Source organism: Scophthalmus maximus, chromosome 6 (genome assembly GCF_022379125.1).
Source record: "Scophthalmus maximus strain ysfricsl-2021 chromosome 6, ASM2237912v1, whole genome shotgun sequence".
Taxonomy (NCBI): domain Eukaryota; kingdom Metazoa; phylum Chordata; class Actinopteri; order Pleuronectiformes; family Scophthalmidae; genus Scophthalmus; species Scophthalmus maximus.
Window position 1 is genome coordinate 16090437 of NC_061520.1, and position 11696 is coordinate 16102132.

Genomic DNA, 11696 nt, shown 5'->3' on the forward strand with positions numbered 1-11696 from the left:
AAGTACTGTATATAAGTGCCCCCTAGTGGTTTGTCAAGTTCACTAGCAAGTTATTAGGTTCAAATACTCCACATGACGAAGAGCTCTCTCATCGGTACATTAAGAAAAACTCATCATTCATTGTAGCTCTGAACATTTACTATACTTTGTTTTACATCTAACTGTCAAATGAGGTTTGTCAAATGAACTAACAAACTTTGAGTAGAATAAAATCAAGGAGAGTTAGATGTTTCAATGTATCTGGTTATGGTGGAAAACATTTTATTATTTATTCATGTTTTTATTAGCTTATCTGAACAATTGTTACCCAGCTTCAATTTAAAGCCTGACAAAAAAAATTAAATTGACTCGTGTGTGTGTGTGTGTGTAGGCGGCTCTGGCGGAGAGCAGTCTGTCCCTGCTAAACAGCCCTTCCCTGATGACCCCTCCGTCTGCGGCCAGCCTCAACATGCTGCATGTGGGCCATGACGATGTCAGTTCCACTGTGGAGCAGGTCAACAGCAACGGCAGCTGCAGCCCCACGCTCAGCCCTCAACAGTACAGGTACACACACACACACACATTTAATTTTAACTTGTGAAAATGTCACTTTAGATTTTAAGAGAATCCTAGTATATTTTTCAGAAAATGATATACCACTGATTCAAAATGTTTCTATCAAAGTACACTTACCAAGTGAAACCACATTATATTTTCTTAATCATTACTGATGGGATTTATTAGTCAAGTTGTTGTGCTTCGATTGCTACGCCTACGCTACTTGTTAAGTCAACTGCGCATTAGTGACATATGGAATTTCCAAAACTCTAAGCAAATCACAATAAGACTACCTGAATATATGGGATGATTAGCGTCAGTGTATTTGGCAGCAGAGTCACTGATACAGAATGTCTTTTATTGGCATCTGCTCTTGAAAAGTTCGCCCCTTGCCTTGCTAATGTCTGTGTGCTCTCCCCTCCAGCCACCCGGTGCATGTGAAGGAGGAGCCCACTGAGCTGGAGGAGGACTGTCGGCCAGTGTCCCTCCTGGCTGGCGTCACACACAGCCTGCCATTGCCGAGCGACGAGCGCGATCTGGAGGAGGATCTTCCCCCAGAGGAGCTGGAGTAGGACAGATCCAAGGTGGACCAGAGGGACGGGACATGGCGAGTTGATTCCCCCGATCCCTCTCGTCAGTGTGAAGAAGAAAAGATAGCGACAGTACACTTACGAGAAAATAGAGAAAAAAAAGAGAATGTTTTTTTTGTTTGTTTTTAAGAAAATGCAAGCAACCAAGGACGACATTGAGAAACACCAAACAGGGTTAGATGGCCTGCTTTACTTTCAGACACAAAAAGAAGACTGTGGAGCACTGCTTTACCTCTGTGTGTTTCTTTTCCAACACTTGGCTCAGAGGCGTAACACCACTTAATGCATTCACACTCACACAAACACAGACACACTTATTCACTTGTCAAACCATGTTCCATTATCCTCCCTGGTAAGATCAGCCTCTGTGTAGAGACCCCTCGTGGCGTTGACACACTCTCTTCTCCTCGCCCCACCACTCTGCACACTGCCTCCTCACGTTTGTCTAATCGTGAGTTGAGAGGACACATACGTGTGTGTCTGTGTGTGTGTGTGTGTGTGTGTGTGTGTTAGAAAGAAAAAAAAAGACGCACGGGATCATGTGTATATAGATTTGGAGCACTCATCAGGCAGTATACCCCTCCTTCTTTCCCCTCTTTGAGTCAATCACGTGCTTTTTCATTTGATTGAAATGAAACTGTTGGGCTTCAAGATAGGAAGGGAGGAAGATGCTTTTAAAGATCAGGCTCCTGTCTCCACCAATGTGTGCTGACCCACCAGAGGCAGGTGTGGCCCTGGTCCATGCCCAAACTTCTGCCCCAGCAAGACACTTAGTGATGGACATCTTTTAAGATCAAGACATTTTCCAACCCACCTCCATCCCAGCCCCCCTCCCGCCCAAATGATGCAGGAATAGGACCATTTGGTGCTGTCGTTCTCCTCTCCACCGTGTGCGGATGGAGCGATGAGCTTGGAACACTTTTCGAACGTGAAGAAAAGAGAGGAGGCACATAGAAAGGAGGAGGAAGCGTCTACAGAAATATTGTGACTAAAAAAGAAAACTGTTAATGATTATGGAATATAACAAGAAAAAAAACGTGTGGTAGCTTTTTTGTCATTTCCTTTTTTTATTTGCTGTTATGTTGATGATGTTTTTATCATTTTTGAGGATCAATATTTCCATGGTGGCGTTCTGTTTCAACGTACCTTTTCTAAGAATGCTGTTTTTTGTTTTTGTATTTTACGTTGTTTGATTTACTCTGGTTGTTCACACCATTCCAAATGAGTATTGGCAAAAAAAAAAGAAAGAATTGAAAGCGCAGTATTGTCCCAACTTGTGATACCCGACTCCTACCCCTCTCCCTTTCTATCCCAAGTGTAGCAGGCAAGAAATTTGGAAATAGCACTTAAAGTTTCCATGATCCAGACAGATTATTTAACAGCTGAATATTTTTGTGTTCATTTTCTCTCATTCACTTGTTTTTCGGTTGTGTATTTAGTTGAGAAATATCAGTAATGCTTTAAAAAATATATATATATTATTACTGCAGTCAGAGAATACCTCATCCCACAAAGGTTCTGCCTGGAACTCTGTCCAAATTGATAAAGAAATAAGGGGGGATTCTTTTTGTGGGACACCAAATGTGGCAACTCTGCTCAGATTTAGTTTCAAATCTCTATGGTTGTAATAGTTACTGTGTAGAAGCTAACTGCAATTCACTGTGTGAGTTTGTGTTAAAGGAATAGCACGTGAGATTTTTTTTTTTGTTTGTTTTCTGTGAGCATAAAAGCATTACTTTTCTCTACAGTGCCATACCAAATTTAACATTTATTTCAATCTGCTTGTTCCCGTTTTATTTTTGTTACAGGTAACCAAAGAAATATGTAGAAAACCAAAAACCCTGTAGTTTATTTGCCCTTTTTGAGTTTCCCTTTTTCCTTCTTCTTCTTAAAGAACTGGCCAAAAGACAACAAACCAGGAGTTTGAATTCCTATTATTGTATTCACATAAATTATACATGACCTACAGTGCTGACCATTCCGAAAACCAAAGTGTGTAGAGCAAACTAGACTTTGGAGACATCGAAGCTTTTACATGATAAGTTGTTGAATGAATAACTCACATTAGGTATGAGGCCAAAAAAGCTAGTATTAATAAACCTCGCACAGTTCCTCTAAAAATATTTTAAAAAACAAAAGAAAATAGCACTTAGAGGTGAAACTCCCACTCTCGGGCTAAACTGCGTTGCAAACAGTTTTAGGATTGGCCCAACTACAGTACGAGCAGACCCCAAACAGGCACTCGTGAGGCAGTCTGAACACACGTGTACCTTTACAGTCTGAGATGCAAAAAGAGAGGTTAAACAGCACCTGGCTTTACAAGCCATCTTTCTGGTGCTGCCATAGCAAAAATGTGGATTTCTTCTTTTCTATCTAGGAAACACACATGCCCTCGTAATCTGTTGGTAGTATTTACTGAAAGAGGAAGTCTACTGTAATGTGGTGGCGAAACTCACGTCGAACAGGGACGAGAAAGTCCACATTGAAATCACGATAAAGAGGGAAAAACTGAAAACAATGAATATATACCAATGTCTGAGGAAAACAACCAAGGGACGTCATGTAATTCAAAGTTGGGTCCGTATTTTCATACTTTTTGTCAACCTATCTCTTGCACTTGCAACAATTTTTCTTATTTAATGAAAGAAACTTTCTGATGACTTTGTGTTCAAACAGGACGGTTTCCTGTCACATTAGAGACTGATTTCTAACCAAGTACAAAGTGGCAGACAGACATCTTGAAACGAGATAAAAAAACCAAAAATAACACTACCTCCTTTTCGAAACAGTTCAACGCATAGCCAATGGGAGACTGAACTCTCTTAAAAATACTTCTTTTTTTCCTCCTTTCTTCCTTGATGATAATAACGAATGCCAAAATTGTGTTACACATACTGTATGACTGACAAGAAAAAAAAAAGCTATTCGGTGATCTGGACTCCCCAACACATCTGCTTGAGCCCAAAAACATAGAGATGTTTCACTTTCCACGGAATTAAAAATGACTACCTCTCCTTAAACCACATCTAAAGCACTCTCTATGTCTCAAAGTGTGTTGTGAAGCGCTTGCTCGATATAAACGTTTTCTATCAGCTGTGTAAAACTGAACCATATTCCTGCGCCTGATTAGCACTGAGCTATGGGAACATCCTCTGAACTGTGTGCTTTGACTGTATGTGTGCATATTAATGAGCTCAGCCAATGAGAAACTGCCCTTTGGTGGCCACGTGGTGTTGCAGGGAGCTGGTTGTCAGGGGTAATGATGGGGCAGAATATATCAGTGCCATCAGGACACACACACACACACACACGGACACACGGACACACGGACAGGACACATAGAAGCAGGGCTATGGGTTAGTGCAGACAGAGGCTCTGACCATCCAGGTATCCAAAGACCCACAACACAGCAGTGACCCCCTTCACCGAAACACTCGCAGACACGCTGAGAAGACCAACACACACTTAATGAAACTCATCACTACTACTAGTAAAGTCCAAACCAAGAGGAACTGCTGCATACAGTACATAGATGATCTCTGACTTGTGCTTTAAGGTACACCTGTAAACAAAGCTGTTTTATAAAGATGTAGATTGTTCACAGGTCGCCATGTAAGACTTCTGTTTTTTTTTTTGGTTTTTTTTCTCCAGCTCGGCATAACATGATGTATTCTTGTATATTAGTGCTTGACTTATCTCTCCAGGGCATTCTCTCTCATTTTGTCCTTTGATTTTTTGTTTTCCTTCTTTTGTTTTTTTTTCCCCTCTCCTCTGCAACTGTTTAGCTATTGTAAAGCTTTCAGCTCTGATTCCTATACTGTACTGCTAATGCTGAAGTATATGTATTTATCATATTAAGTGCTGCAGATATCTTGGTTCAATAGTTTTTTGTTTTGTTTCCATTTTTTCAGTTCTTCATAAAACGTCTGGGACGCTGATTTTTTAAGTGTATTATCTCAAAAAAAGTTAAAAGATTAAAAGTTAGATCAGTGGTTTAGGTAACACCTGTTTGTATATTTATCTTAGCTAGGTCTATTTTGATACTTTTTTGTCTCTGTACTGCATTTATGCATTTTTAAGGAAAGAAAAAAAACAAATGGAAAACAAACTAAAAAGTTACTTCATTATGTATTGATACCTCAGAAGGACTTTTTCTCTAAGACGGGACCAAAATCTCCAAAAAGAAAAAGAGAAAGAGGAAAAAAAAAAGTAAGAATATGTAGCCCCTCTCTTGCTTTCAAAAATGCAGAGCTCTAGAAAGGTATTGCTGTTGGCCCTTTCAGGTGCCAATATAAGTCCTAGCTCCCTGTGACCCCTCCCTTTGACCCCTGACCCCTGTCATTCCTGTGCTGAACTCTGACCCGCAGAGCTGTCGATCGTCCACAGGTGAAATGGGGGTGACGCTGAGTCCCACATCTGGCTGGTGGTGACCAGTCACGAACCTCATCTCCCAGTCCCACAGAGGCAGATTTGATACTGACACTGTTGCAGTTTTGATTCTCCTCCTCTTGCATTTTCTCAATACCAAAATGTGGACTGGCTCCCAGAGATGCAGCTCATCCTCTGACTACCAAAGGCATTAAAAGCAAACATTGCTTACTCCAAACCCTTGAACTGTAACCAAACTGTAACCAAACCAATGCCACAAACGTAACCAAACAAATGCCCAGCTACTTCCAAAACTCTCCGACTTCACTGATCACCTTTACCGATGGCTGTCATCTCTCGCACATCCACGTATTGGTGTTTTAGGTGCGGTCAGTAACCTGCTGGCTGGCGAGTGACTCAAAGGGACGCAGGAAACCCAAATCCTGAGGTATGATTGGACAGTTCTGAGGTGTCACATAAGGGGGACGGGACCCTCAAAGTGGAGCATTGCCTGATGGTATTATCAAGTAGACAGCCAGAATCCAATGGAACTACCACTTCATTTCTCCTCTGGTTAAACCTTAGGAATGTGTGTACATTTTCAGCAGTGACTCTCTGTATTGTTTCTTAGTTTCAGTTTACCTGCTTACCTCTCTTTATCCTTTGGTTTTTGTTCTGTTTCTTGTTATTTGAAAGTGTGCCCCGAGGAAGAGGCAGGGACGGGGACTGGGTGATGGCTTTAGACAGACAGTGGAGCCCAGCCCCCTGACCCTCCACCCCGGGTAGCCATGTAATGCCAGTCACTGCCCTTTCCTTCATGCTGTATAAAAACACACACATATATCTGTGTATTTGTAACCTGAATCTTCTTGTGTCTGTCCATGCAGACAATAAAAAACTGTACAGTAGGTCTAGTTGCATGTAATCTGTACTAATTATTGACAATGGCATTATAAAATGCAATAAAATACTTATTACACTGTCTCATGCCGCGTCCCTGTTTCTTCTCCACTGTTATTGAACACACAGTGAAGCACAAAATATCCTACCATTATACATTTTACAATTATCTAAAATGAAATAATAAAACATTGACCTACTGTGGATCCAACTCCATAAGTAAAGCTCACTGTAACTGTTTTGTGATTCTGCACCGTGACAAGATGAGAAATACATATTACACACAAACTGAAATGGCAGTGAATAAAATATACACTCTCAAATGCAGCTACTTTGAATGTCACTGTGACCTCTGGGAGACCACTTGTCCTACAAATGCTCTACTCCTGCATTTTCTAATTATTATAATTAAGGAAAACCAATCAAGACTCAACAATCTGTTGAGTCGTATAAAATTATACAGGTAAAAAACCCTTTTAAAACAAATCAGTTTAACCTGAACATGTACAGCACCATATAAAAATCATGTTCATCAGAAACAAAATACTTGCATTTCATAAAGAATATGTTTTTTTTTACAATTTACATTTTATAACTCAATATAAATAAACCATTTTCTTAATAATGTATTAGAAATCTTCTTTTCCTTATTTGAATTGTGGACGACAAGTTTCATCCAAAAATTGTTTTGCCAATATTAACTGATAATTTGCTTTGAGCAGTTTTATAAACTATGGTCCAATTCTTTTTTATATATATAGCGAAAACTCTTATCTATATTTATCAGATCACACAGCGACATTGCAGTATTGGGAGACGGCGAACCAAAGGGCATGAAAACCTCATTACATTCCAATCCTCGAAGAGGTCAGCATGAGTTGTGATACAGAGAGTGGCCACCAGGAGGAGTAAACAAACTGGACAACACAAGCAGCATCTCACAAACACAAACCCAGCAACCAAACATGCTGGGGTCCACTGACATGGTCCGGCCAACAGGGTGGGCCAGAGAGTACAGAGCAGTTGTGAGCGACCCACTTGAACCACGCATGTATGAAGTGTGAGAAGAATACAGGTGGCTGAAGTGTCATTAGATTGATGGAATAGATGCCGTGTCTGTACTTTTTGTTCATTCCCATCGTTCCTCCTTCTTCCCTACCTGCCTCTGTCTTCCTTTCAGGTTTGGCTCATGCCCTACAGCTTATCTTTAAACCTTCACGGTGCATCGTGGATGTGTTGCCACAGGAATAAAAAAAAAAAAAGGAAACTGGCGGGGTGTCTTTTGGAAAGTTTAAACTTTGTTTAATCTTGTGCTTTTAGTGAACTTCTCCGTTAGTCTGCTGGGAGGGAACTCACTCTTAGCGCTTAAATCCCTGTGACATTTGGTTTTGGGAGAGACCCCCATCTTAAGCCTATTACAGACACACATGCACACATGCACACATGGAGAAACACACACTCACTGGCATGCACACATCGTGAATACTAAGCAGAAACCCAGTACCATATACTTGTACAAGGTGAGCCAGGGTGCAGAGCAACACACAAAGAGGTTATTCTTGGCGTGGCCCAGTGGTTTTTGGCCCGAACCTGAGGCTGAAGCTCTGAAAATATTTCTTAATACTCATCTTGACAGCGTTAGGTGCGTGTACATGAGAAGGCATGTCTGCAGTCTTTTTTGTGCATCTGATAGTTTGTATACATGGTTGGTTACAGGATCTGATCACTGTGCATGTGCACATACTGTAGTTGTGAGGCTAAAATCTATATTCATGTGCGTTTGATCGGGTGTGGAGGCCTGCTAACCCCAGTAGCATGGAGAGCACTGAGGTCCAGGCAGACCCTGTGACTCACAAGATAAATTTACCGAGAGCCATGCTGACATTTCTCCCCGTCTCTCCCCCGTACGCTCGCTCTATCGTCCTCCCTCTGTGTCTGTGGCTGACGGAGTGGGCCGCACTCCAAACAGTATATTGACTCAGTCAAAACAACACAACATACTATATATCTGCTGCTGCACGCAAATCCACATGGATCTGCTTATTCGTTCTGATGAGCTGAGACGCTCTGTCTCTCTCTCTCTCTCTCTCTTCCCCCGATCTCTACACAAAAATGTAACCCAAGAAATTTCTAATGCAGGCCACATCAAGTACATGCTGAAAAATATACTGTAATTTAACTCAGTTTAGTCTGATTAACTGGAAGCCCACTGAAAAATTCATTTTATCATACTTCTACTGTAATATCGATGTGAATAAGACGTACTGGAAGAAAATCTTCACTATATGGGAAACGCAGCAAATAAAAGAAGCATATAGTTACAATATGTTGTCTTAAAATGTTGTTCACATTAATTCAACCCGAATGACAGAAAAGGAACTTGATAAAAATGATTCTATGGACTGAAAATATTCCAAGCGGGTGGGATTCATTCATGGGGTTTTGTTGAGAACAGTTTTTCCGTCCTCCCTCCCACAGACCCCACTGTGAGCACTTCATATAGAAATCAGTGAGTATCCAGGTCAAAAAGTTGACACATTATTGTATCACCTTACTTACACAACATTGTAATTAAGTTTGTTATTCAAGCTTTTTAAATGGACCACAAACAGAAGGTCAAAAATGTCCAAAAATGTCCACCAGCATCTGTTTGTCCAAACTTTCATTTATTAGAATGCAGAGCAGAGTTGATTCAACACCGAATGTTTTGTTTTTCTGCATCATCATTGCTCACTGATTACCAAAAATGCTATGATTAGTTTGCTGTTAACTGACTAATTGATTAATAGGCAAACTGTTGTAGTGCTATTTGCACCAATGAATGATGTATGATAACTGGACCGAATCACACTCAACACGCTTTAAACTGAATTAATATCAAGTATTAAAAAAACAAAACATGATTGTTCTGAAAGGCATCATAATGTAGTGATCATTAGTTCTGTTGTTTGTGTGGGTTCAACCTGCTTAAAACACTAAAACATAGAACAAACATTTGTCAAACAACATGACAGACAAAGAGAAGCAAGAGGACAAACATCAGAAACACACACATGGCCGCTGTCCTGTTTTTACTACTTAACTAGCCTCCTATTGTTAGTCCTCAGAAAAAAAGGCGAGTCTGATGAGAAAGTGGACGAAACTCCACAACTCTGTGTGGCAGAGAGAGAGAGAGAGAGAGAGAGAGAGAGAGAGAGAGAGAGAGAGAGAGAGAGAGAGAGAGAGAGAGAGAGAGAGAGAGAGAGAGAGAGAGAGAGAGAGAGAGGGCCCCAGCAACAGAACAAAAGCATCTTTGTGAGTGATTGGAACCACATTTTCTCTCTCTCTCTCTCTCTCTCTCTCTCTCTCTCTCTCTCTCTCTCTCTCTCTCTCTCTCTCTCTCTCTCTCTCTCTCTCTCTCTCTCTCTCTCTCTCTCTCTCTCTCTCTCTCTCTCTCTCTCTCTCTCTCTCTCTCTCTCTCTCTCTCTCTCTCTCTCTACATTTCTGCTGTCTGCCCCTCCCACCCTGCTGTCTGCTGACGGGATGCTTGGTTGTGGCACCTGGTGCCGTCCGGTCGGACGTCCCGGAGCAGTGGGGCAGCTTGTTCACCTCAGCCCTCCAGCGCTGGCTACAGCCGGGGAGGGCGACCTGTTCCTTCTCCGCTGGACCTCAGCGGCCTGGAAAGCCTCTCAGCCCTCAGAAGCCTAAACCAAATAAAGAGCAGGTCTACGAGCAGTTAGAAAGGTAGAACTGCGTTCACCGTAGTGACACTTGGCATGGTTGCTCTTTGTACATAGATGAAATTATAACTTCCCTTCATGCTTTAAGTTGTTTTGGCTCAATTGTTTTATTAAAGTACATAGTATATGGTTAAGTATTGATGCAACAGCGCCCGTTCACAATGCAAACGCCCTTAAAGCAGTAGTTTGACATTGTGTGAACTTGGCTCATTTAATTACATGCAGACAGTGAAATGAGAAGGTCTCATGGCTGCACAGGGATAATTTGCTGGAACTAGCAGCCTGTGAGCTGAGCTTAACATAAAGAGTGAAAGCCAGGGGAAGGAGCTGGCCTGGCTCTGGTCAAAAGTGACAACATCTGTCTAGCAGCACCTAGACTAAGGAATAAGCAAGAAACATCTCCCCACAATGTTGAACTAGTTCCTTTAAAGAACAGTTATTGTCCAGCACTAAGGACAAAAATGCATTCTACTGTTGCAGCTAAAATACTTGTGTGTGCGTGTCTGTGTGCGTCGACGGCAGTGTCCGTTTCATAATTGGAAGCTGATTTGACAGCACTGTTGGAAGTGAGGAATGTCGAAGGATGTTGCCATATTCATCCGCCCGCTGCTCCAGACCTGAATGGTCCAAAGTGTCTCCGTACACCTCTGCAGGAAGAAGAGAACGACAGCAACCGTCAAATCTCCTCCTCTTAGACCAATGTGTTTAAAATCCACCAAACAACCACTGAATCTCTGGCTTCTAAATCATCGTGTAAATAAAATGAATGCTATCAGACCTGAGTGTGGAGAGCCCTGTGGGTGGGAGTCATGAACGGAGCTCTTGCTCTTCATCCTCATAAAAAAATATCCTCATAAAAAATATAGAGAATAGGTGGTGACTGAATGTTATGCAAACATAGAAGAATTTAATGTTGCCACGATGTAATGCCAACAATGTTCAGGGTCTTTTGAAGCTGTTATTTGCTCTCTATGACCACGTTATTCATAGTCATAATGTAATTTTTAGTTATGATATCAGATAAAAGACGAGGACTTCCTCATTAACACATCTAGCACATCGTGACCTTTTTTGGTGATCAAACTTCCTTTCAGCGGTAGGTTTGGGAAAAATGCTCCATTAGTGACATTCATACAGAGACAACCTCTCCAAAAGAGCTGTCTTCATTTTATGAATAGAGAGTTGCACAAATATTAGGATCATTAAAGTGAGTCTGATCCGAAGTCATAAGTTAAACATGACGTGCCTTAATTGCTTTCACAATGCAAAATAAATGACCAGAACAAACAGGCCTAAATAAAAATGGCTTAGGGTTAAGCAAAACCGCTCGAACACCAAGTCGGACCCCGGTGCCCAGACAGACACGGAGCCCCCACACAGCACAAGTCCTCGCTTCAGTGTCAAAGCCCGACTGTTTCAGGTGAGTGATTGTACACAAATTGAATAGGAGGTTATCATGTTGTCAGTAAAAAATGAAGCCTGTCTGAAAAGCCCTTTGCTGCAGTGAATTAGCTCCCGCCCCCGACACGCCTCCAGACATCAATCACAGGAAACAGTTCCCCTCCAGTTGTCAACGCCGTGA

The 11696-nt window shown here is 41.6% G+C and overlaps 1 protein-coding gene across 4 annotated transcripts in view; it reads left to right on the forward strand.

Annotated features, from left to right (window-relative positions):
- foxp4 (forkhead box P4) overlaps positions 1 to 6479 on the forward strand; it is a 192847-nt gene extending 186368 nt beyond the window's left edge. For all 4 annotated transcript variants that reach the window (XM_035630784.2, XM_035630785.2, XM_035630786.2 and 1 more), the window contains 2 exons: positions 371 to 543; positions 962 to 6479. In XM_035630784.2, coding sequence (XP_035486677.1) covers positions 371 to 543; positions 962 to 1109 — 321 coding nt within the window. In that variant the 3' untranslated portion in view covers positions 1110 to 6479. The remainder of the gene's footprint in view (positions 1 to 370; positions 544 to 961) is intronic.
- The last annotated feature ends 5217 nt before the right edge of the window (positions 6480 to 11696 follow it).